This window comes from Amphiura filiformis, chromosome 6 (genome assembly GCF_039555335.1).
Source record: "Amphiura filiformis chromosome 6, Afil_fr2py, whole genome shotgun sequence".
NCBI lineage: Eukaryota > Metazoa > Echinodermata > Ophiuroidea > Amphilepidida > Amphiuridae > Amphiura > Amphiura filiformis.
The window spans coordinates 70,225,181-70,252,447 of record NC_092633.1 but is presented as its reverse complement, the minus strand read 5'-3'; the positions used below and the strand labels follow the sequence as shown (position 1 = coordinate 70,252,447).

Below are 27,267 nucleotides of genomic sequence, written 5' to 3'. Positions count from 1 at the left end.
AATTATGTGAAAACCTACCGATTAAATGTATATATATGCTAGACTTTCAGATAGCAGATTTAAAACAGAAAATGAAATGAAATACAATTTATTTTACGCAAAATGTAAAGATAATACCAGACTCTGGAACATTCTGGTCAACAGCAATTTCGGGCAGCCCCGGGCACATAAATAGATGCGGTATTCATTTTATAATGTAAAGCATGTGCCAAGTGCGCATATCAATTATTACCGCTAATTAGCGGTTTAGACGTAAATGCATGATTTCCAATATTTTGAAGTTTAAGAAAATCTGTAAGTATAGGGTAGAAATCGATATTTTGATTGGATTTCTGTAATTATGGATTACAAATCTAACATCCCTGTCACTTTTTCCGAATAAAAACAACATACTTGAAACATAATCAAGAAAAACACGATTTTTGCTCAAAATAATAAACCTGTAAATAAACGAACTGGCAATAAAGGCGGCAAGTCTGATCCACATCAAATACACGCTGGCTACATTGTTATCACAATAGCTTGATACGTACCCTCTATAGAATGTTACGTAAATAATTCAATAGGTGTTGGATCGACCAGCTTCCATGTCTCTTACTTCCATGATTTAACCAATAATCTGAAAACGCTACCGGAACTTGCAACGCAAGCCGCCGCCTACCTATACCGCCAGCCAAAATTGCAGCAACGTCATGGATTTTTCATTTGAATTTAGCCCCATACCAATCAATACTCTATTTTTGTAGACAGAAAGTTGACGAAACACACATACTTTTACTGGATCTCAAAAGATGCACTCCCGTGAAATATATAACATAAAATAAAACGAACCAAGACGGGAAACAGTTGTACATTAGCAGCAAATTTACCGAAAATTTGCTGCTAATGTATAACTGTTTCCCGTCTTCGTTCGTTTTATTTTAATCAATACTCTATGTGCATGGTAAGTAAAACCGTGTGCAGCTACAAAAATGGGTCGTTTTATTAAAATGAGTATAACTCAGGTTTGCTTTTGCTATAGAGGAATCTAATTTCACGCATTCCTGCACCTCAATGGCGGCTATGAGCCGCGACGCATAATTTCTTTCTGCAACCATAATGGGCCGCAATATATCACTAACCGCATCGTCCGAGGCAAGGTTCATTATTGTCAGGGTTAGGGGTTAGGGTTAGGGTCTTATGGTTAGGGTTATGGTTAGGGTTAGGGTTAGGGTTAGGGGTTAGGGGTTAGGGGTTAGGGTTAGGGTTAGGGTTAGGGTTAGGGTTAGGGTTAGGGTTTAGGGTTTAGGTTAGGGTTAGGGTTAGGGTTTAGGGTTAGTGTTAGGGTTAGGCTTAGGCTTAGGGTTAGGATTATATTCGTATTTATTAGTACTAATATACTAGTAATAGTATATTGTGTGTATGCACTTTATTCCGTAATCAATAAGTATCATAAACAAACATCTTTCTGGCACAACGAATCATAGCACAGTCGTGTAGGCATTAGACTATGGATACATAGGTTGTGGGTTCGAACCCCAGGTAAACCTTTGTAGATGATGACAAAAAATAAACTAAAACTTAATGATGACAAAACTGAATTGCTCATAGTATCTTCCAAAAACTCTCAAAGTAAGATTCATCGTAACAGTATTCAAATCGGATCCTCAACTATATCTGCTTCAACCAGTGTGCGAAATTTAGGCGTGTGTTTTGATTCTACACTGTCAATGGATAATCATATTAAAAAAGTGTGTCAATCTGCTTATTTTCAAATCCGCAACCTACGTAGTATTAGGAAACTTCTGTCAAAGGATACTGCCGAAATACTTCTTCACGCCTTCATTACCTCGCGCTTAGACAATGGAAATGTTCTACTAAATGGAATTACTGAACAACAGCTTAGGAAACTTCAACTTGTACAGAACTCTGCCGCACGCGTTTTGACAAACACTCGCAAATATGATCACATCACACCCATTCTTATGAATCTGCACTGGCTTCCCGTACGTGAAAGAATTGTATTTAAAACTCTTCTTCTCACATGGAAAGGATTAAACAACATTGCACCTTCTTACATCACGGACCTTCTTGTTCCATACACACCTGTACGCACTCTCAGATCGTCAGACAAATGTCTATTAAAAATTCCACGATCTAATTATTCTCTGGGAGACGGTGCTTTTTCTACTGTTGCACCAAAACTTTGGAACTCGCTTCCCTATAATCTGAGACAATCAATTTCTGTTGATCAGTTCAAATCTGGACTCAAGACTTTCTTATTCAATGCTGCGTATAATGTCAGTGTTTGATTTATCATGCTTTTATACTGCTCTGTATTTTTGTTTTACATGTATTTATGGATTCTTTGGTTTCATGTTGATTGTACATGTATTTTGTATGAAATTGTATTGAGCTAACAATTTGGATAGCTGATTTGTTTTAATCAGCTATACTTTTTTGTAAACTCTGTTTTCATGTTTACTTGTACGTGTATCTTGTTTTCTGCGCCTTGGATTAGATTTAATTATCTAGATAAATGGCGCATTATAAATGCTTATTTATTATTATTATTATTATATTATTAATTTTAATTATATCGATTTCTTTTTATTTTATTAAGTAAGAGGAAATAATAATGGTAATAAACTCGTGTTATGTCTACATGTAGCCTCATAGGCCTATAATTACATGTATGTACTACGTGTTATCGCATTGCGGCCCATTATGGTTGCAGAAAGAAATAACGCAGCCGCGACGGGGACCCAACTGTCTCACCAAAAATGTGAAATGATGCGGCCTTGAACATGTTGAAGGGTATTTTAAACTGCATTCTATCACCCGTGTTACACGTAGACAAAAGAATGATGACAGTTTACAACACAAAATAATCTAACATGGAATTTTAAGCGGGTTCAATCCACCCAATTGGGCACTCACAACACCTGTTTGGTGCATGCGGGGTCCCAAATATGGCCGACCAAATCCTGACCATGACTTGGCTCGTTGGATTCGTCTATAAGCAAATGCAACAATAAATAAATTATGTTTTAATTTAGACGTTCAGAATCTGCTCTTTTCAACGATATTTTCATTTACAGCGGATTCTGACACATTCTGCGATTCATTTAGAAAATTGATTTTGTACCTCGTGGTTGTTTGCAGATGTATCCGTAAGTAGGACCATTGCAGTCCGTATCGTACCACAATCCGTCTGTTCCTAAATAAACACAGTCATTGGTGTTACCTCCGGTTTCGTCGGGGCGGTTTGAAGCCCAAGCTGTAAAATCAACCTGAAAAAGAAAAGAAACAGTCATCAGCAACAAAATACGGAAAGTAAATTTATACAGATTTTGTGGTAAAATAGGTCAAATGGTATACGTGGGTCATTCAAAAAGTTCTACCTCCATCATCACATCTCTGTTAGCTTACGTGCCAGGATATTAAAATCCCCTCGGCATGGTTATACTCTTAAATCTTGGCTACAAAATAAATGATACTTGATTAAAATGTGAATTTGGTTGTTACGATGTATTGGTTAAAGTGAATACAGATTTGGTACATCGGAAACGGTCTAGAATGAAAGGCTAATTTTGATTTAAAAGGTTACCAACATCTATGTGGAAATCATTAAAAAAATTTTATGAAAATGATCAAATTGCTTTCTTTTTGTTCAAATAATTTAATTAATATCTAAGGCTTGCAGATAGTACAGCTATCATGTCTTTTGCACAACAAAACCGATACATATTCAGAATAACCTTCGTTTCGACCCTTTTCCATAGGTTGTTAACTTAGATCGAGTGAGCCCTTGTTGGTTCAAGTCATATTAATAATGTTCATAAGTTAAAATCAAATAAGCTTTTATGCACAGTGTTTGTATTCTGTAAATATATACAAGGTTATTAACAAATTGTTGATCTTATTTCTACGTCAAGATGCCTCCATTGCTTAAAATAGGACGTAATTACGAATTACCCTTAAACGTGCATGGTCCAGTCGAAATATGGCAATTTCCATTAACATTTGCGTGTCTGTTGAACCCCTCGATGTTTTATAATGTGTGTATGTACATTGCGAACATGTAATATTCAGTAGAATCGGTAATATCTTGGCTAACAGAAAAACTTAAGTTGGTTTCTTTCCTAGTTGAGGTAGAAACACTATGCCGGATATTACTTAATCGCCCTATTTGGTCCACTTTTTCCCATGTTCGCACGTTTGTACCGCGTAAAATGAACTTTCATGCTTATCGTCAAAGATTTCAGAACAAAAGCAAAGGTTTACCCTGTTTTCTTTCACTTAATTGACATAAGTAGATGAAAAATATGATATTTATTTTAAATGTAGAAATTAGAATAGCACTTCAAATGTCCAATTGTTTAAAATTACCCATGTTAAGAGCACCGACCATGCGGTTCATGAACCAACTCAATTCAGTCACCTTTGCTACACAAAGACACGAAAGTGGCCAAAACTTTACATAATTGACCATATCTTCGCTTGTTGACCACTGATGTTTTTGAAACAAAGCTTATGTAGTAGCTAAAGAAATTACCTTGACGACCCAGTAAAACTCAATACAATGCCTATTACTATTTTCTAAATAGTTTCTTTTGTTATACAACATGTATACGGTATCTGTTTTTGGTATAGCGTTGCACTTCTACTATCTTTTACCACATGCTGGTTTGGTAACTATGCGCCGCATAATAAATAAAATAATGAATACTGAGAAAGGCACCAACTCAATCTCGAAAAATAAAATGTAACAGGAAACTGGAAATTGACTTTCATTAACCTTAATGATAGTATAAAACCCCGGGGGGTCACTCCCATTGTGGCATGTACACCATCCGCGATAATCAACTTTTGAAAAGCACCCTAAACAAGGATTTAACCCTTGGCTAAAACAATACCCTAAACAGGTGTTTTCACACCCTAAACAGGGATTTTATTCCTTGCATCAAATTTCATACCCTAAATTTCATTTCCGCGTATTAGCAATTGCAATTTTGCTACCCTTTTTCCAATATTTCATGTTTTTAACACCCTAAACGCGTTACGCGCGTATCGTGCTTACCCACGAAAAACTACCCTTTTTACGCGTTTTCATTATCGCGGATGGTGTACAGGCCACAATGGGAGTGACCCCATAAAACGTTTTACTTACAGCACTGGCATCTTGCCACACAAAAGTTCCTTCATCAACTTTATCATTTAAACCAATCCATAATTCAGACGCGCCTGCTGTAAAAGCTGTCAATATGTAAAAAGTTGCATCATTATATATCCCAGGCAAAAATAATTTATGGGTATTCCCAAAATTCGCTACTGGTTGCTATGCAAATCATGCATGAACATGGCAAGACATTCTGATTCTTTTGTTTTGTATATGGCATGAAAATCCTCTATCAAGGATTCATGGGTCGTTTATTTTGAACCCATTAAAATTGTAATTGACGCCCTTGAATAACAAATTAATGGGCATGGAAGTAGAGAAAATTTGACATTGACCATGATTCATGCCATGAGTTACCCATGAATAAGGAATTTATGGGCATGAAAGTAGGGAGAATTTGACATTGACCGCGATTCATGCCCAAGAGTTACCCATGAACATGCCCTGAATATGTCAAGGCTCTGACTACACGCATGACAAAAAAAAAGCATGCAAGGGCATGAATATTCATGGGTGAGCATGAACAACCCATCAAAATTTGCCAAATTCATGAAAATTCATGCCCGTTGCTAGCGAAAATAGGGCATGTTCTTGGCATGTCCATGGGCATGACTCATGCCTAAATTTTTTGCATGATATAGGCCCTATATACATTATATATATTACTATTCTACCAAATAAAATATGGTTTGCACCGTTAATTCCAATGGTCAGAAAAGAAAACCATTACTGCATTAAATTCAGCTTTAAAATGAGTAGAAATTTGCATTACTTTGGCTAAATATGGATTGGTTATAATTAATAATGGTAAATCCGACAAATGTACCACAGATAGGGAGATCGACTAATTTGTAATGATTTTAATAAGCTTTTTTCATCTGTTTTCTGTTTAGAAACTCTAGCGTGATTTTGCGTATAGGTGATTTCCATAGACTTTTAAGGACCAGACGTAAAATATAATGACGGTCAACATATCGTCGGCCGCGTCACATACTGACGTATTTGCAAAATACGCATTTCGAGAAAATCGAACTTGAAAATTTAGCGATTTTCATTTGCCTCGTAATCTTGATTAAAATAATATTGTCGATTAAAACCAGGTTAACAGTAATGCAAATATACCATATTTTCAATATAGTTCACTTATCACTATCAGAGCATAACTTAATCTGCAAAAAAATCAATATTAAATAAAATACGTCACTATGTGAAAAGGACAAATGTCAATTTCGGCGTTCAAATGACAAATACGTCGCGCAAATACGTTAGTATGTGAAACAGTTGCGCAAATACGTCAGTATGTGAAAAGGCCAAAATAGCAATTTTGCCGTGAAATTACAGAATCGCGCAAATACGTAGCGCAAATACGTCAGTATGTGAAACGGCAAATTCTTCAAATTGCAGATACGATGTACTGAACTTGCGCAGTATAGGTGATCGGCAAATACGTCGTTATGTGATACAGACAATTCAAGGTTTTGTAAATACGACATAATTAAATTAATTAATATCTAACTAATTAAGCAACTTTGAGGCATGGTTTTTTTGTGAATATATAGATAAGAACGTAGCAAACTAATATACCAATTTTCTCAAAAATGTTAAAAATGTCGAATACGTCAGTATGTGATACGGCCGACGATATTACTTATCCTAGTCAGAGGGATCAGACACGGGCTGATTTGAACCATCGTAGCTGTCGCTAAGCTCTGAGTCGCTCCTGTGAAAAATGCAATTTCAGCATATGCAGATGACCTGACAATTATAGCAGGAAGTGTCGATGGATGTAGAGAACTTCTCACCATGGTCGAAACCTTCCTGAAGTAGATCAGAACGATGGAAGCTAAACCGACTAAATACAGAAGTCTAGCCAGGAAGAAGTCAAACATTGTCAGGACAAATCGTCGGCTGTATTCCATAGTGGCGTATAGTGATTTTTGGTCATTTTTTTTTTAATTGGCACATATGTCTTTAATGATGTTCTCTTTAATTTTTTCTAAGTCACATCAGTCATAATTAGCTAATTAATTAGTAATTAATTAATTAAATGTGGCGTATAGTTACAAAGTGACATTTTTCGAATTCCATAGTGGCGTATCGACCATACGCCACTTTTTATACACATTTTATAATCATGAAATATCGGCAAAAATGAAAAAAATCGTATGTCATAGTGGCGTACGCGTATCGGGCCTATACGCCACTATGGAATACGAACGATGAAAAGTAACGCCATAGGGATTACACGGCGACAGAGGTGGCGTACGGTTAACGTAAGGTTAGGGTATTGCGTTTTGTTCGTTTTCCATAGTGACGTATAGTTTTATTGTCAGTTTGCCAGCAAAAGTATGTATTTATTTCTTTTGAAAAATATATAACAATAAAATCTATTTAGTTTACTACAGAAATTTCACAACATTTACAAAATGTAATGAATGTCTGATTTACACAACTCGATTTTAAATTGGCATTTCTTCAAACCCGATTATCTCAAAAAGTTGTTTATTCGCGGCGCCCCACTATACGCCACTATGGAATACGGACGACGAAATGGAAGGACATCAACAACCTATGCACCATATGACCCACAACTTCACATCAGTGGGAAGGACATCCCGTTTATCAACCAATCATCCATGCGTTTTCTCGGTCAAGAGATATTCAAGGATCTGAACGACAAAGAAGTTCGATATGGTGTTGAGTCCAAACTGAAGACTCTCCTAGAGAGAGTAAACAATAACCAAGTCAACAGCATCGCTAAGATGTGGATATGTGAAAACCACATTGTGAGCAGGATATCTTGGGAATTCATCATCTACTGTTTCCCAGTGTCATTCGCTCCAAATCTGTGACTACACGGTACCTCAAGAAATGGACAGGCCTGCCTAAATGCACCAACACCTCTATTCTCTACAGAAAGAGAGATAACAAGGGCCTCCAACTAAAAGCTTTAACAACGCATTTCAAATGTATGCAGTTGGTGAAGTACCACATCATGTAATACTCTGTGGACGAAGAGACACAGTTCATCTATGGTCACATAGAGCAGAGACAGAGAGGAAAGAAATAGTGGAATGGTGTGAAAGAGCTGCATGAAAGAGAAAGACATCTTTTTTTCTTTTCAACGAGCTATGCAGAGGGCAACATGGTCGCCAGGACCTGGAATTTATCAAGGGTCAGAAACACCAAGAGCAGATGTCTAAGCAAGAGCATAGGAGCACGCTATCATCCAATACCAAAGATGTCTCAGAAGAGCACCTACTTGTCTCCTTATATGGAATGGCAAAACAAGGTCGCTTCCTCGGATGGGAAACAGCCATGCACATGGACACAAGATGGAATAGTCTCCTCTACTCCTTGTCACCTGAGATGCTGAAATTTTACCTCAACTCAATTCAAGATACACTACCCTCACCTGCCAACTTGAAGACCTGGAACAAACACCCACTAGGTCAGTGTACTCTCTGTGGCTACTTAACTGCTGCACAATGCTGCACATATTTAACTGCTGCCAGTACTCTCTTAGAACATGCCGTTACAATTGGAGACATGACATGGTACTCCGGGAGATAGTTCCTGCTGTTTTGAAAGCTAGATGTGGGACAGTAGGCGACGGTGATCAACAGAAAGTCACCGGCATTGTATTCAGAACTGAGACTGGAACGAAGTACAGAAATGTAGCATGGCACAGAACCCAGAAAGACAACAATACAATACAATACAATAAACGGAATTTATATAGCGCCTTAGCATAAGTATGAACAAAGCGCTTTACAATGATCTTAAAAGTACAACTTACACTACATCTTAGGCTACAGTAAAATGTACAACTTAATTAAAAATAAAAAACTTAGTTTGGAAACAAATAGGTTTTCAGATTAGATTTAAAAGTGGCTAGACTATGTGAAGTACGAAGTTCTACAGGTAATTTGTTCCAGAGAGCTGGCACAGAATTGCAGAAGGCATTATTCCCATATGATGTGTGAGTTCTTTTACATTCAAGCAGACTGCCATCAGCATGTGATCGGAGGAACATACCATCAGAAAATGTGTGAGATTTTAGGAGATTTTGTATGTACAGTGGTGTTGTTTCATGTCTGCTTTTATAAAGCTGTGAGGACTGACAAGTAGTGTGGGATGAAGACAATCACCCAGCTATGTTCCCTCCAGAGATTAGAACAACATCGAAAAGGCCAGACATAACTGTCTACTCATCATCAAACAAGCAAGGCATCATAATTGAACTCACAGTACCTGCTGAGGAGAACTTAGCACAGGCCAACCACAGAAGGAAAATGAAGTATGAAGATCTAATCCAGGAAGGACAAGCAGCAGGATGGGAACTGAAATACTTCCCAGTAGAGGTGGGATCAAGAGGATTCACAATCAACATACTTCGAACATGCTTTAAGTTCTTTGGCCTCACAAACAAAGAAACCAAAAAGGCACTGGATACTCTGGCGAGAATAGCATTAAGAGCAACATACACTCTATGGCTTGCACGCAACAACAGACACTTTGGAAACTGGCAATTGGTGAATCGTCCGTATATGCTACCACTCGACTTACCTGAAGTTGAATAAATGACCAAGCTTTACTTCCCTACATGGGACCAGGATCCTGTGACCAGCCTAACCTCTAATGGAACTTGCACACAAGATGTTCCCGCAGTGCAAGTCCTGCCCTGCAGATCCATGACAAAATGTTAGCTTGGTATACTAAGGGGTGCTGGCTTGGCACGTTGGTTTCAACACCTTATACCAACAGTTCCTGGTCTGAAAGAAGGGAGTAGCCACTACTGTAATGTGATTCACTGATGTCAACAGTTGCTGCACTGGAGAGGGAGGGTTCCCGGGAACGAAGCGCTCAACCCACCACCGCCCGTCCCAAGTCGGGGCAGTGCGGCAGGATGTTAGATTGATGGAACAGGATTATAATATATCTACCTGGGCTTGATACAGCAAACAACAACTTGCTTCATCTGTACACGTCCTTAAAAAACGTCGATTGCAGATCAAGCCAGGAAGCAGCCACTCCACGGCTATGGAATTTCACTCTATGGGAGTTTTTTGGTGGCGTGAAATCTTATACCACATATGAAAGATGTTCAGAGATCTTTAATGATTTAAAACACCCAATTCCTATTGTTTCTGTCAATAAACCCTCATCATGCAGGAGTATTCACAGACATTTATCGCGGCCCAGTCGTAAAAAATGAGGGAACATTGATGTATGTCACATGGGCCGCGCCAGTATAGAATAATTGCCGTGTTGTATCGCTAAATCTGCATTGGATAATAGATCTAATCAGTCCAAAGGTGGCAAATGTCAAATTGAGATACAGTCAGACATATGGAGCAAAAAACAATCAAATACGTGAAAGCTGTCATTACTTTGCAACCAAGTTCATTATGCATATAATATAGGGATGCGAGATTTGCAGCAATAACACACTTGGATATAAATGTTCAAATTGATGGTGATCATAAATAAATGATCAAATTGTTTGATTTGGTCTAGATGGGTCAGATTGTGCCACATATAATTATTTACTGTACATAGTTTATAAAAATATAAAAAATATCAATTTTTGATATTTTGCCATAACATTTGTATTCTATCGCGAATTTCAAAAATATCTAAATTATTTGATATCAGATGGGACATTCCTTGTATTCAGAATGCAAGTTGATGTGTTTGATGTGCTCTCATGTCCCACAAAAAATACTGTACAAACGTTGCACGACATAACAGAAATGAGTGCCGATCGAGGCGAACGGTTATATTATTGTCTGTTATATTCGTCATTACTCGCTATGATTGATAGAAGTAAATATTATTGGATGTCATCACATGTTTGGTACGTTATACTTCGACTGATCACAATCAACACTTTTTCCTTGTTTTTCCTTGTTTGCTTGTTTTTTTATTGCAGAAATATACATGTCCGCTCAAATAAATTGATACAGGCAGTAGGGACACGTAAAAAGGAGTTTTATTCCAATGTTATCTTTACATTTAGGCATAGAAACTAGCGATATAAATAGGTACAGAGAGTTTAGAGACATTTTAAAAGCAACTTGTACTCGTATGAATAAAGATTAAATCAAGGGTCGTTAACCTCAATAAAACGGTGATTTTAAAGAAAAGGTAAACTTAAAATTACCAGAAAGAAAGTCCAACTCCGCTTGGCTATGGATGCTTACTAAGTCACTTCCAGCCGGACAGGAAGATTCAATGTTGTTGTAGGTATTTGCTGCTGAGAAAACTTTATAGCACGACTGTCCAAAAGTTGACCATGTTACAGGACAGCAATCGGGACAGTCAGCTGAAAGTAGCAAAGGTGGAAAATTAAAGTTAATTGTATATTAATTTTGCAGTTTGTAATTTTTAGTACCGCCTATACCAATACTATTCCATATCATCTTGGAGGCTGGGAAAATACTAAAGATTATGGACCAAGTCTCGACCAATGTCAAAAATTGGCTTGTTAGGGAACATAATTAACATGGATATTATTTATCTCTTCCTAACTATGCATTATAGTAGAGCCCTGCAATGAGCCCCTCAGATGATTATAGCACCTGCAAAAATGCAGATTACTCTAAATGAATGTGAAATGAACCATTTATAGTTGTAAAATTTGTTTTTTTATACTTTATTTGTATTATATATATTATTATATATGTTTTGACCATATCTTGTTGTAAGATGAATGTCAATAAAATCTGAATCTGAATCTGAATCTATAGGTATACTGCAATACTTCTATTACCACCATGACCACTGCCTACAAGAACAAACACTATTCTATCTTTACAAAAACACCACCACCACCACCACCACCACCACCACCACCACTAACAAAGGATTAGAAAGCACACTAGCAGTTTTGTAAGTCTTGATTTTCCATATATATTTTAACACATTATTAAGAAACACAAGGCCTGCTATAAAGTGCATTATTTGAACGCCGTAGAACATGCTTCATTAAAGGACGTCTCCGGCAATCACAATATTATGCCTTATATGTTAGAAAAATAATTACGAAGCACGAATCATGTGGTTTATTTTAAACAAATAAAAAGAGCCGTCTCTCAGCACGCGATATTCAAATTTCCCGGGCACTGAAATTGCCTGTGGCAAAGACGTCCCAGTAACACAATGAAGGTTGACGACAATTGATTGAGCACAAATAACAATGACGTCATTGCCCTAGACAATTTCGGCGCGGAAATTTTGAATATCGCGTGTTTAGAGCCGGCTGTCTTATTCGTTTTATGGCCAATATGAGTTTATTTTACGAGGGTTGGTCAATAAGTCCTCGCAACTACTACATATCTCCGCTCAAGCATGACTTTGATGGCTGTTACTTATGTGATTCGTGCTTGGTAATTGTTTTTCTAACATAATTATAAGGCATAATGTTGGGATTGCCGGAGTGTTCCTTTATGAAGTATATGTTGCTTTTCATATTGCTGATGTGAATTTTGAAACAGATCACAAAACCTTTAAAAAAGGTTATCGCCTAGCATGTTTGCGTCTCCTTATTCACGAATAATGTCAATGATGTTGAGTTCCTACCTGCTTTACCAAACGCAAACACTTCACAAAGTACAAGGGTATCCGGAAAGGTAGTTTCTGGATGATGTACATAGATGTATCGACCATATCGTGGAGGATCACATTTGATTGTTACAGCAAAATTGAATTCTTCAGCCATCGCAGTGGTAACAGCTGCCCCACACTGGTTATTATCAGCAATCGAAGGAGTAGCACCGTTGTAATCGACAGTTCCCGTATGGTCACAAGAACCAACATACACTTCAAGACCATCTAGCACAGGTCCTAGAATTAGACAGAAACAGCATTCGAACATCACAGGGACACACCGTCAATCCGAAATACCGCCAATCCGAACCCCCGTCAATCATAACCCTAACCCTTACCCTAACGGGTTTTCAGACTGACGGGGGTTCGGATTGACGGTGTTTCGGACTGGCGGGGAGACCCCATATAATGAGCTCTGCAATAATGCATGACGAGCAAGACCGATTTATATTATCACTGCATTTACATTATTAACTAGAAGGAAATAAATCATATGAATATCCTACAGTTTGTCAAATTCTCCTATACACTCTTATTTTGCCACATACGAAATCCTTAAACAACCTTATGCAATCGTAGCAACGGGTGCACTACATGGCGCGGTAACCCGTTTATTGTTTAAAAAGTGTAACTCTCTTCACTGTTTAAGAAACCTAATCAATGGTTCGTCATATTTGTAACTTTTGACATATTAAACAACCAAATTCGGCGTAAATCATCCCGAGTTAAAACGTCTAAACAACTGAGTTGTTTACAAAAATTAAGCACAATAATGTTTATATTTTATTTATATTTATTCAGCTATTGTTTTCAATTCTGTTAACATCTGATGTAGCTGCCAGGCAATGATCATAAATTTGCTTGCATATCCTAACGACTAATTTCCTTCTGCATATCTTCTGTCCCATGTGCACAACGAGGTCCATACATATGTTAATAAACATGATAAAGCAAGGCACTCATTTGGGATGAACCAGACCAAAACAAACAAAACAAATATCTCTGTTTTCGTTGCACATAATAGGCTATGCTTTCACAACACACTACACACAGTGCATCGATCCCGTATCGAATGCCGTGTACCGACGTAAAACTTCCAAAAACCACTCTATATCGCCTCTAATGGTAATTCAGTATTATCCTATTCCTGGGCTTCCTGGCTACACATCTGAATAATGTAGATGGAAATTGAAGTATATATTCCGATAAATTTTATTATCATTGCTCGACAGCTACCACGCATTAGCCGTGTTCAGACGGGCTTAGGGGTAAGTTCGTGTTAAGCTAACACGAAGCTACCTCTGAGGTAGCTTCGTGTTAGCGCCCGTCTGAACAAGTATCGTGTTAACTACCTCGAACGAAACTTAACACGAAAGATTTACCACAGAGAAATCTCTGTGGTAGCGCGCTAACACGAAGCGATCGTTCCGTGTTAGCGCCCGTATGAACAAGATTCCGGGGTAAGCTTGACCTTATGGATACAACACTTACAATTTCGCAGTATTTTAGCAATAAATTCACAATAATTTGTCTCCGTTTCTCACCGAGAATGAACATGATGAAAGAAGCAAAAAAAAAACGAAAAACAAACAAACAAACAAACAATAACAACAACATTTAACTGGTCAAAAGAAGAAACGGAAGAGCTGATAAGTGTCTTGAAAGACAGAGAAACTGAGTGGAGAAAAATAACCGCTAAAAACACGTGTAGGACATAATTGCCCTGAAACTAAGAGACATCGGCTTCCTCAGTGTACTTGCAGTATACATATCAAACGGCCCTATAACTTCCAGGAAATTCCTATATTTACCACGAAGTAAAGACCGAGCAGTGCAGCTAACACGGAGTGCTTAGAGTTAAAGACCACGAGGAAGGACCGTGTGGACAAGTATCCGTGTTAAGTCATGACCTTGCACTACCTCCGTGTTACGGTAACACGGAGGTAAGCTCCCGTGTGATCATGCCTAATGCCTTGCAGATGCAATGTCCACCATTTTATTGTACTCTTTAATCAATCTTCGATTAAAATAAGGGTTACGCGAACTTTATTACTGAAATAAAACAGATGTTGTTTAAACGCATGTTATTTCTTTAATGAAACATGCTGATTAAAGTATTTACTTCGCTAATGTTTAAACAATATCAATAGCCCTTGATTAACCCGAAGAAAATATATGATGTTTAAAGCAAAAATTCGTAATCAGGGCAAAAATGTTAAACACTTCTCTCCTAAACAGCGTTTTCTTATTATCAGCGATAAGAGTGTATTCTGGGCATGAAAAGGAAAAAATGGGCTCAAATTAAGGAAATGTTCTTAAGGGCTGGGTATGGGCAAACTTGAAGTACTGGTAACTGGAGAGAGGAAGCGACGATTTACCCCGAATCACAGCGGCAGGTAGTAACTGGGCTGCCGAGTGCGAATAAGTATTTATTTTGGAAGGTTCGTGTTTGTTTTAAATTTTGGGACGTTTTTCCAAAACTTGATATTTTTGGTGATATTTCAAAACAGCAACATGCCAAAGACAAATCTTTATTATTGTTAATACAGATTTTTTCCACATACTTACGTTACCATTCGCTTTGTTGATTTACTAATATTATATATTTTGTGACTGCAATTTGGCGTTTTCAATGCGTTTTATTAATTAAATTAAGGCTGATATCTGGTCAGGCTCCTTTTAGAATTTCTGTCTGATTTTGTAGGCAACAGAATGCAGATTGGCTCAGATAGATGTCGTATTCCTCTATGTGGGTCTTTTGATGATATAATTACAATGTATTCATTGTAAAAACATCCAATTTTTCGTCTGGAAACAGGGTTCCAGACTGACTTCGGCGCCGTATCAAATCTTATAAAAAGGGCACGACTGGCGATTATGTTTTTTATGTTTCTTGCAAGAAAGCTTGCGTCTACGTCTAAAATAGTATACTGCTTTGGAAACATTGACGTTTGACCATTATTTTGATTTATACCTGTCATCAAACCTATTTTGTGATTGGCACCAAAATGAGCATGATGAGGTATCTCTTTGTATATTCAGTAAGCCGGCCAATGGCTGACCTTGGCTTAATTGGCTTAGTAGTAACGCATTGAGGTTTAGAACCGAGAGGTCCCGGGTTCGATTCCCAGCTCTGCCTACTTTTATTCATGGCTGGGAAAAATTACACTTTCTGAACTCCTAACCTTTGGCGCGCGATCTGAGCTAGTCCTTTTGTGATGGCTGTATCTCTTACAGGCACAATCCCTCTGGAATCCATACCAGGTTCCCGCCCTTTACACATCCCTTAAGCAATTATGGAAATTCCCACATCACTGGCACGATTTAAGAAATAAAGGGTAATGCAGTATCATTTACACCCCAATAATGTGTCCGACGCAGTAAAACGTAAATAATGGGCGAGCCGCAACCGAACCCATTAAACGTTTTTACTGCCGAGGACACATTATTTGATGTAAAGGATATGCTGCCCCTTTATTTCTAGTATAATACCACAAAATAGTGCAATTTAAAGAGAAAATATCAAATTTTGCCCAATTTTTTTAGGTTGTTTACTTCAAGGTGAAGCGCGTATGCGTAGTGACGGCGCGTATCGCGGAAATATTGTACGCGTAACCCAGCGTAATGCTATACGTAGAACATGTAGAATGTGTTACGGCGCTTGACCCATTATTTGGAATAATGGGTCGTGAGGGTAATATAATCATCAATAGATGTAGATGGTCTAAATAAACTTGACAGCGATAATCATGTAATACTCACCTTGGCGAGTTTTACAGATATATCCATACGTAGGACCGTCACAGTCCGTATCATACCATAATCCACTTGGTGTCAAATAAACACAATCATTGCCGTTACCCACGGTTGTGTCCGGACGAAATTGACCCCAAACAGTACCGTCCAACTGCAACAAGTATCAGAAACATAGAGCAAATATATACTTAACGTAATTTATTCTTTCACGATTGTTTCCCTCAAGGAGGTTAAGGAAAAGACAATATATGACCTGCTATCGCGAAATCAGCGTAAAGTCGCAAGGAGTTAGTCCTTTAAAATGCCCTGGATACTGCATTGGTGTTCACTCACCTGTGACATACTAAGTATATACTCTGTATGTCCTTTGTGAATGGGGGCACAATGGGCCATTCACGAAGGATAATACTATTGGCTTGTACAGGTGGCTGCAAACATAGAGCATCAACTCGAAACTACCAACTCAACAAAATGAGTATAAAGTCTCGTCGACTTTACGTTGATTTCGTGGTAGCAGGTCACATATCATGCTTGACTAGGATTTGAAACAGGGACCCCTGGGTACTAGAACACTGAAGGAGGCACTGAACTATAAGCTTCCGCGATCGGAAGTACAATGTCGGTCTAGTCCCGGCAGTGCCTTAGAAGACCCTTTAGGATAAATAATGTGCGTATGTCCACCAATATATGTGTATGACATCATTGTAGGATGTTTTGTAAAAGATTGCTAAAATATTGTTGCCTATGGATGCGAAAAATTCACTTGAAATTTGTTCCGTGATGTGTAAGCTATCCGACAATGCGATGCGTCGTGAACCAGATTTTGAGAGATGAAAAGCTTGAGATTGAGTTAAGAAAGAGAAATTTGCGAAAATCCTACACTGTCGATCTGTATGCAAAAAAAAAGAAAGATATATTGAATTTAATGAGTGTTGCTCCCCCGGGGTTGCTCCATCGCCAAACAGTTCAAATAACCCCATCAGTTGTATTTTCAATGGCGACGCTTACTATTCAGTGTCCCCTGAACCAAAGATGGTAGCTTAGTCAGTGTTAGTAGTTAGTCATGGTAGTGAACAAAACAAACAGGCAAACGTAAAACATACTTAACAGTGTACTTCGGTTATACAGGGTGTATCAAAATGATTGGTACCGCTATATGTGACATTTTCAAAAATATATCAAAAATATAAAATTGCTAATTAACATAGCTTTTGTACTATAAATAGAAAGGGGCATATGTTAACTTATTGATCTAATAATCTTAAGATAATAGGTTGATGTATCTGGCAGCTATTGTCATGTAAACTAAGATCTATTTAGTGAAACTTCTTTCACCCCACCTAAAGTATTCAAGTCTATAAGGTATTACGGCTTTGACATTACTCTCAACCAATAAATATTGATCAGAACATTATACATCATGAATGAAGAAATAGGCAAGGAAAAAATTAAACATTTCCAAGATTTTCAACATATCATTCTCACAAGGTATTTGTAGTAAATGGAGCTTTGAAATGGTGCGCTATGGATCCAGCGTTGCAATGAAAAGTGTAAAAACACCTACTTTCCTTTACAATCATGTAACTTCTGAACAAAATGTGATATCGTTATGACCTAAAATTCTTAGAGAAGATAAAACTACTATATTTTCAAAAATATAAATAATTAACTCCAAACTGGTACAAAAAATAGTAAAACAATTCTGCAAAAATGAGATGTCATCGGTACCAATCATTTTGATACACCCTGTATTCATTAATGCGCTTTTATAAATACGCACGTGACCACCCCCGCGCTGCCATAACAGCTTGTAGGCAGTAAGTCTCGAAGTGACCTTCTTATAGCGGGTGGTCTTCTTATACATTTGAATGCAAAGGCGGAACAACTAGAGATTACTGTGCAGCAACATTGTCTATTTTGTTCAACTTTGTGGGTACAGGGCGTTAGTCCGACACGCCGCTAGTCCAACACTCTGCCAGTCCGACACGCCGCTAGTCCGAAAATGAAAACCACTGCGCAAGTCCGAAATTGAAAACCACTGCGCTAGTCCGAAACTGGAAAACACTGCTTCTGTCCGACACTGTGCTAGTCCGAATCTAAAAAACAATGCGCTAGAGAATGCATGGCTTTGTGTAATACTATATCGAAATTAATACTGGCCTTGATATAACGGGTACAGGGCGTTAGTCCGACACGCCACTAGTCCGAGACTCCGCTAGTCCGACACGCCGCTAGTCCGAATCTGAAATGCACTGCACCAGTCCGACACACCGCTAGTCCGAATCTATAAAAAAAACCTGCCAGTCCGACACGCCGATAGTCCGAAACTGAAAAAAAACCCTGCGCTAGTCCGAAACTGAAAACCACTGCGCTAGTCCGAATCTGTAAAACATTCCTACAGTACGACACTGCGCTAGTCCGAATCTTAAAAACATTGCGCTAGTCCGAAACTGAAAACTATTGCGCATCCGAATCTGAATTGGGAAACACTGCGCTAGTCCGATATTCGGACTAGCGCAGTGTTTTTCAGATTCGGACTAGCCCACTCTTTTCAGATCCGGACTAGCGCTGTGGTTTTCAGTTTCGGACTAACGCTATGGTTTTCAGTTCTGAAAACTAGCGGCGTGTCTAACTGTTGCAGTGGTTTTCATTTTCAGACTAACGCATGTTTTTTTCGGACTAGAGCAGTGTTTTTCATTTGGTGCAGTGCATTTCAGATTCGGACTAGCGGCGTGTCGGACTAGCAGCGTGTCGGACTAGCGGCGTGTCGGACTAGCAGCGTGTCGGACTAGCGGCGTGTAGGGGAGAGTGGGGTAAGTTGAGCCAAGGGGTAAGTTGAGCCACCCCCTATAGAAAGAAAAGTAAAAACTTGTTTTACTTTGCAGTTCCACTTATTTGTATATGACATAACAGAGGCTTCTCAAGTGTAATATGGAATCATTTGCACATAGGATAAGAAAGCTGCATTAGAAAGTTCAGTTTTCGCACTTTTGTTCAACTTTTGGCAAAAAACAATTTTTTCATGTTTCACCCAGAAAGAAAAAGGCTAAAATGATAGCATTCTGGGTATTGAGGATGTGGTATATGAAGACTATTTTAGAAAACTTTTTACAACGGTAACAAGTTTTAGTCAGGCGGGGGCTTGATTGTTGACAAAAAGGGTCACATGGGGTAAGTTGAGCCACAGGCCATGGGGCAAGTTGAGCATAGGAAAAACCTGCAGAATTTCCCCAAATTTTTTATTCAAAGTAAAATCTTGTCAGAAATTACTTGTATGCAATATTTAGATCAAACTACTTCTAAACTCCTCAACGAAAGTTTGGAAAGTTTTTTCAAGCATCTGTATCTCCAATTATTTGTGACATATTCATATCGTGTTGCATATCACTGGATAGCTACAATACTCCCCTTTACAATGACACCCCATTTGAAACAATAACATTTTTCACGGCTGAGTACATGCCTTGTGATTGTAGTGGGGTCTCAAAATGAATTTGCCAAATTGACCATTATTCTGTGCAGCAAGCTGCAATCCCATAACTTCACAATCTGGGACCTAATGCAATCCTCCAAGATGACACCGCTCGCCTACATAGCCACAGTAGTCAACGACTATCTACAGATTATGGGAGTAGAGTCAAAATGGCCTGCTATCAGGCCAGACCCGGAGATCAGACCTCAACCCGATTGAACACTTGTGGGACCAGCTTGATCGCGCTGTGCGTGCCAAAGAAGCCCATAGGCAACCACATTGAATGACCTGCGACGACTCCTTGTGGAAGAATGGAATTCCATCCCACAGTAACGTGTAACCAGGTCGGTGAGCAGCATGAGGAGAAGGTGCCTGACTATTGTGGCTGCCTTTGGTTTTTCCACCCGCTATTGAGGTTAGTGGCTAGCTTTGTTTGAGCACAGAATAATGGTCAATTTGGCAAATTCATTTTGAGACCCCACTACATTCACAAGGCGTGTACTCAGCCGTGAAAAATGTTGTTGTTTCAAATTGGGTGTCATTGTAAAGGGAGTATTGTAGCTATCCAGTGATATGCAACACGATATGAATATGTCACAAATAATTGAGATACAGATGCTTGAAAAAACTTTCCAAACTTTCGTTGAGGAGTTTATATCAAACTATTTTTCGAAATAAATACCTGAAAACAACAATTTAAAAAAAAGGCCAAATTGGATTTAACAGCTATGGCATATACTGTGCATTTCTATGGCGGCTCAACTTGCCCCCGCGAATGGCTCAACTTACCCCACCGTTGGGGTAAGTTGAGCCAATTTGCAAATAATTTTTGGCATCTCACTGTGAGAAAGTGCAAAATATTGATTAAAATTTTGTGGTATCATAACCAAGTAAACATACACATAATTCATTTGTAACACTGCATTTGAGTCCTGCTTTATTTATTTGAGCGTAGTGAAAGAAAATGTAAAAAGTGGCTCAACTTACCCCACTCTCCCCTACCCGGTTTCTGCATGTCGTCGATCACACGGTAGATGGCAGCAACCGCGCCGTCGCGGAAGACGCTTGTTCGAAGCGCGAGTATGTTGTGCGATCTATAATAATACGCGAACGAGATCGCAGTACGCGTAACTTAAACGGTAAACAAGTTTCGTTCATTCCAGAAAAAGGGGAGTTTTCATAACGGTAACTCAATTTTTGCTAAGGCAATAGAAACAAATTAGTTCGATCTTTCGATCGACTATCGATGCTTAGTCGATCCTTATTATTTATGAAATCAATTGATTTACTGTTGTTAATTGTGATACAATAGTAATTTGTGCCGGTAGTTATATTGACCAATATAAATTTAGCGTTAATTCTGATTAATTAGTTGATAGTTCATTAATAACAAGCATCGAAGCAGTATCGACGGGCGATCCAAAGATCGAACAAAATTGTTTCTGGTGCCTAAGGGAGGACAGTTTTTATGGTCTACTTAGCTCAGCAATGCTCTGCTGTCTTCGATAATGGTTCATGTACGCTAGAGCGTTCGATAGGAACAACCGAACAGTATACGAGTTTGCTGATATCTATCGGAGCGTTCAGCAGAGCAGCAGGATTATAAACACGGTCGATGGTAAAACCAAAATCAATTTCCTTTGTGTTCAGTAAGTACATAACGACCCACTCATCAACTTCTCAAGTGGTCATTAAATAAGCCTGTCTCGGGTCGTGTCTGCGGTCAATAGAAAGTAAATAATGTGTGTAAGTTTATGTTTACATAAAAGTGGTGTAATTAGGTTTCAATGGGTTGTTAATTCAAGCATGGTCGTAAAATTGATTCGATCGATATTTTGGTCAATACGTTGTATCGGAGCAGAGTTGTCGATTGAGCGGAGCCTAAAAGAGTTTTCTACATGCTTTAATGGGTTTGGGCTTTGATAAAAGCCAGGTACCTCTCCGATACAATGCGCTATCGAAGACAGCAAAGCATTGCTGAGCTCAGTAGACCATAAAAACTGTCCTCCCTAAGGGTTTATAGTTATTAAAATAATATTTAACTGACTATTCATGAAAATAAACGATAGGAATGTTTGTTTTTACTATCCTCTAGAGTGTGATAGACGACAGGTTCGTCTATCACACGTCATAGTAAAAGCAAAAAATTCCTATTGTTTATTTTCTAAGTATAAGTTACAACACTGTCACGTGTAATTTTCTTGTAAAACAAATCACTTTTACACTTACAGGAGATCCGTCTTCCCATGCAAAGGTTCCCTCGTTTGCTGCATCACTCAAACCAATCCACAAGGGTGCTGATGTTGCAAAAGCTGTCAACATGGGAGAAAGTATATGAACAGATGAAATTATCACAGAATAAGCATTATCTGATGTGTTCTGGAAGCCTATATCATTATCTGGGTGCAGAAATTGATATCGATCTGTAGGTCTCCATACGTAGAAAGAACCGCGTGAATATTGCAGTAGTCCAAGAAGAGATATATATGGGTCAGCAGATCATCGATGTATTCCGGAACAGGTTCATTAATGATTTGCATACACCATGCCACTGATGATTAGCGCAATGGTTTAGGGGCCGTCCATATGAAACATTTTATTCATTCAATTCAATAACATAAGAAAATTTTAATGAAATTGTTTAACAAATTCTATAATATACCAATAGTGATTTTATCTTGAATGTTTTATTTCGAGTCTATTATGCATTAGCGGTCCTATGCTGAATACAAAACTTTATTATGGCACTCTATACAGCATCGTACCTTTTAAAGGAAGGCGACACCTTGATTGGGAAATCAAATTAATTCTTTAAAACTTACCTATAACATATAATGTCATCGCTTTCAAGTACTCATGCAAAAAGAATGTGTAAATGTTTTTTGTTGTTGTAAATATGACTAATTCCTTATGGAATTACTTATATTTATACAGCATGATATTGGTATTCTACATGTAATACGACGTATATGGATTTCAAGTGAAAGACCCTATTTTTCGCAGTACCATATTGAAATTAGGCATTCCAACTCGGTGTATTTCCGAAGATATCATTAAAAACTTTCTAATTCGTCTCAAACGTGGTATACCACAGTTGAGACTAATTCGACAGTTTTTTGATGATTTCTTCGGAAATATACCGAGTGAGCTACATGTGCCTGGTTGTGATTATCACATTAGATCAATCCTTAATCCTTTTATTGGCGTGGTCACAGCTTGGATTTGATCCCAGTCATCTCTGAAGTCTCTCAGCTGACTGTGAGCGACCAGTAAGCAAGCTTAAAACAGTAAGCTTAAACCTGCACATTAGCTTTTACTTTGGTTCACATACACGAGTGTAAAAACAATCAACAATGGCCACAACACATTGTATGACAAAGCAATGGCCTTTTACTTGGTTGAAGGAGTGGTATGGGGGCAAAAAGTCAAAAACTTCCCCACTTCGAAGTCTCACTAATGATGGCGAGGACACACCGGAAGCCCAAAGGAAAACAGCAGTCCAGAAAAATGCCGCATTGGAACTGATGCCTTTACAAATAGCGAACTATTGTCCAATTATCTCACGAAATACCATCCTGAAAAACTGCACAAGCCTGAACGAGATATGACAAGCCATCCGTCTCCATTTTGGCTTCCAAACAGGTGGCCACTTCCTGGAGTTTGACAATATCAGCATTTACCCTGATGAATGCCCTGAGGACTTGTACCAGCGTTTAGTAGCATTCACCGAAGACAACCTCATGCGTCAAGAAAGAGGCATCAGTCACTATGACCAGGTCATCGATGAAGATGAGGAGATTACGCCTACACTAGAAAACTTTGTAGTGTTAACGTGGTTGCGTCTTATAAACCCTGGTCTGCTCCTCTTAAGGTAGTTGGCGAAACACTCCTCTCATTTACTCGTGACAGACACTCCTTTGTCTTTAAAGGTCTAATTGTTAGAGACCTCGATGAAGAAACCCTAGGTATTCCCATCATGAAATGCAATAATGTCGCAATCCGCCCTGCTAAGAACCAAATCATCTTGAAAGATGGTACAATCATTACTTATGCGCCAACAAGAGCCCCAAATCCCAGCACACAGTTCGTCGTGCCCATATACATCACTGAGTCAGATGCTACCTTTGCCGTTGAGCCCCTTGTTGATACCCCGCTCGGTAGGTTCCTACCGCCCAAAGAAGCCTGACCCAAGCCTCATGTAATCACAAGTATTGCAGGCAGGGTTTGCATTCCCAACAATACTGGTGTGCCACTTGTGTACAGAAAGCATCAGCATGATCAGAAAGCATGAACATTTTGGCCAGATACACACTGTTTATTCACCATCACTGGTTTTAAGCCACCACACACTGCTGCAGCAGCATCAGTCAATGTTCCAAAACCCAGTTCACAGGTTGAACTGTTGCCCTTGACCCAGATGGTATACTTAGCACTTGTGAGCAATCCAACTTCCGCAGTCTTCTCGACGAGTACGATGAGGTTTTGACCCTAATTTCCCAGGTTTCAATGGTGCTGTCGGCCCTTTCAAATCTGTGGTTAATATGGGACCGGTCAACCCCCCCCCCCACACGCAAAGGTCGTCTCCCATTGTACGCACAGGATAAACTCCAAGAGTTGCAATCAAAATTTGATCAGCTTGAAAAAACAGGCGTCTTTGCTAGACCTGAAGATGTAGGTGTGTGTGTCGAATACCTGTCAAGAAGCCTAATGGAGGCTTTCGTCTGGTTACTGCATTTGCTGGTGTAGGTAGATATAGCAAGCCACAATCCTCTCTCATGCCCAATGTGGACTCAACATTGCGTTCAATTGCCAAATGGAAGTACTTGATTGCCACTGACTTGACTAGTGCTTTCTACCAAATCCCTCTATCCCATGAGTCCATGAAAATACTGCTACATGCTGCTTTTCACAAGGCTCAAGCAGCACTGTCTACCGCTAGGGCAGTCACACTTCCCCATCCCAATGATCAGCTTTGGATCATTACTGATGGATCCGTGAAGAAACATAGCATTGGGTCGACATTGTATATTTTCCGCAATGACAAACTCGTCTTCGCTGGGTTCTTCAGTGCTAAATTGCGTGATCGACAGCCAACATGGTTACCCTGTGAAATTGAGGCGCTGTCTATTTCTGCCTCCACCAAGCACTTCAGTTCCTATGTTATTCAGTCCAAACACAAGACATGTATCCTCACTGGCAGCAAACCTTGTGTTCAGACATATGAAAAGCTCTGCCGTGGCAAGTTTTCAGCCAGTCCTCGCGTTTCCACATTCCTCTTGTTAAACGAGAAAAGGAAGCAACTGTCCTTCGAGTTTCCGCACAAGACATTCTGTCTGGGAAAGCAAAGCTCCCCTTTGCCAGCAAAGCAGCCTGGCATGTTATTCAGCAGGAATGCCCGGATCTGCGACAAACACATGCTCATCTAATTCAGGGCACTCGCCCTTCTAAGAAAGCTACTTCCGTCAAAGATGTGAAGCGCTATTTGCAGGTTGCATCTATCGCTAGAGATGGCCTACTTGTTGTTCGTCGCGATCAACCCTTGTCCCCAACTCGCGATTGTATTGTTGTTCCCAGGCAGGTCTTAAATGGTCTTCTCACTGCCCTGCACATCCATCTTGACCTTCCCTCCAAACATCAGTTCAGTTTGGTGACCCAGCGTTACTTTTATGCTCTTGATATGGACAAGGCTATTGATCAAGTGACATCAACTTGTCACCAGTGTGCTTCTCTGTCCAATGCCCCTAAGGCATTGATCGAGCAATCCTCAAGTGACCCTCCCGATACAGTTGGCATTTCTTTTGCAGGTGGTATCCCGAAGCGTAGCCGTCAGCTAGTCCTTGTGCTTCGCGAAACCTCAACTTCCTACACAGCTTTTTGCATTGTAGAGAATGAACAACATGGCACATTGCGTGATGCTCTGATTCAATTGTGCATTGAACTTCGTCCACTTGATGGCCCCCTTGCAGTCATTCGTACTGACCCAGTACCAGGCTTTGTTCGAATCGCCAATGACAAACTTCTCACACGTTACCATCTATCGGTTGAGATCGGTCGTATTAAAAATAATAACAAGAATCCTGTTGCTGAGAAAGCCATTCGTAAGCTTGAAGATGAGTTGCTCAGACAAGATCCTACAGGTGGTCCGGCTACACCATTATCACTTGCCATTGCTACTGCTGCCCTTAATACTCGCATCAGATCCCGGGGTCTTTAAGCCCGTGAGATGTGGTTTCAGCGAGACCAGTTTACCAATGAGCAAGTCCCTTTCACTGATTGTCAAATGATTCAGGCCCAGCATGCCTTGCGAAAAGCCAACCACCCACACAGTGCTCATTCAAAGGCCCCATTAGCCTCTGCCTCCCCAACAGCAGAGTTGGAGGTTGGTGATCTTGTCTACCTCTACTCAGATCGCAAGAAATCTTATATAAGAGATCGCTACTATAGTCACAACTATCGAAGGCACATGGTGCAACATCCGCAAATTTGTGGGGTCTCAGCTTAGGAATACTTCTTATCGTATCAAGAAAGCTGAGTGCTTTAAGGTCCAATATTATCCTGACCAGGACTCTCGTCCCTTACCCAAGTCGTCCCCACTCACTGAGGATTCCGAGATTGTTGATGTGGTCCGGTCCCTGAACGTACACCTCCAGAGCCTCCTTTCATACCTTGCGAGTTGTCACCATCCGCTACTTGTGACCCCCTGCCCGGGAATGCTAATCCCTCACATCCCAATTCTGAGTCAGATCCTCGCGATCCCCTGCGCGATAGCGGCTATAGCTCCAGCAATACCTCCGGTTTGGTTGCGCAGTCTAATCCATGTACCGGTAACAGCAATGTGGTTGGCCCTGAGATCATGCCACCATTGCTCACACAAAGGCGTTCCGCGCGCTCTCACAAGCTCCTGAGCACCTGACTATGTGTTAAATAAATGGGCAGGCAACTGTGTTTAAGACATTTTTAATCCATTATGGTAATTTTGCCTGTGTCCTCCCATGGTCACTTCATTGCACACCTTGATTTCGGATAGTTTGTTTGAAGTAATATTATTTTTTATGTTTTATTATGTGGAAGTCTTTTAGACCAAGAAAGAACTACCACGCATGCCATTAGGAATGAATGGTGTTAAACTTATGGGGAAAGAAAATAATGTTGCAAGAAGACCTTCAAACCATTTCGACAGTTTAATTTTGGTTTATACAGCCTGTCTCAAAAACATTGTGCAAGTGAAGAGCGCCCTCTTTGGCAATTAGGAGATACTGTTATGACA

At 39.4% G+C, this 27,267-nt stretch overlaps 3 protein-coding genes across 3 annotated transcripts; 2 read left to right on the top strand and 1 right to left on the bottom strand.

Annotated features, from left to right (window-relative positions):
• The first annotated feature begins 7,692 nt into the window (after positions 1–7,692).
• On the top strand, positions 7,693–8,013 carry LOC140154737 (uncharacterized). Its single transcript, XM_072177302.1, has one exon. The coding sequence runs from the start codon at positions 7,693–7,695 to the stop codon at positions 8,011–8,013; it is 321 nt and encodes a 106-aa protein (XP_072033403.1).
• A 1,305-nt stretch (positions 8,014–9,318) lies between these two features.
• LOC140154736 (uncharacterized) lies at positions 9,319–9,744 on the top strand. The gene has a single exon (XM_072177301.1). The coding sequence runs from the start codon at positions 9,319–9,321 to the stop codon at positions 9,742–9,744; it is 426 nt and encodes a 141-aa protein (XP_072033402.1).
• A 652-nt stretch (positions 9,745–10,396) lies between these two features.
• LOC140154735 (uncharacterized) lies at positions 10,397–22,841 on the bottom strand. Its single transcript, XM_072177300.1, has 6 exons — positions 22,823–22,841; positions 22,230–22,312; positions 16,535–16,679; positions 12,746–13,009; positions 11,328–11,489; positions 10,397–10,464 (listed from the first exon to the last, which is right to left on the bottom strand). The coding sequence occupies exons 1-6, from the start codon at positions 22,839–22,841 to the stop codon at positions 10,397–10,399; spliced, it is 741 nt and encodes a 246-aa protein (XP_072033401.1).
• Positions 22,842–27,267: the final 4,426 nt, after the last annotated feature.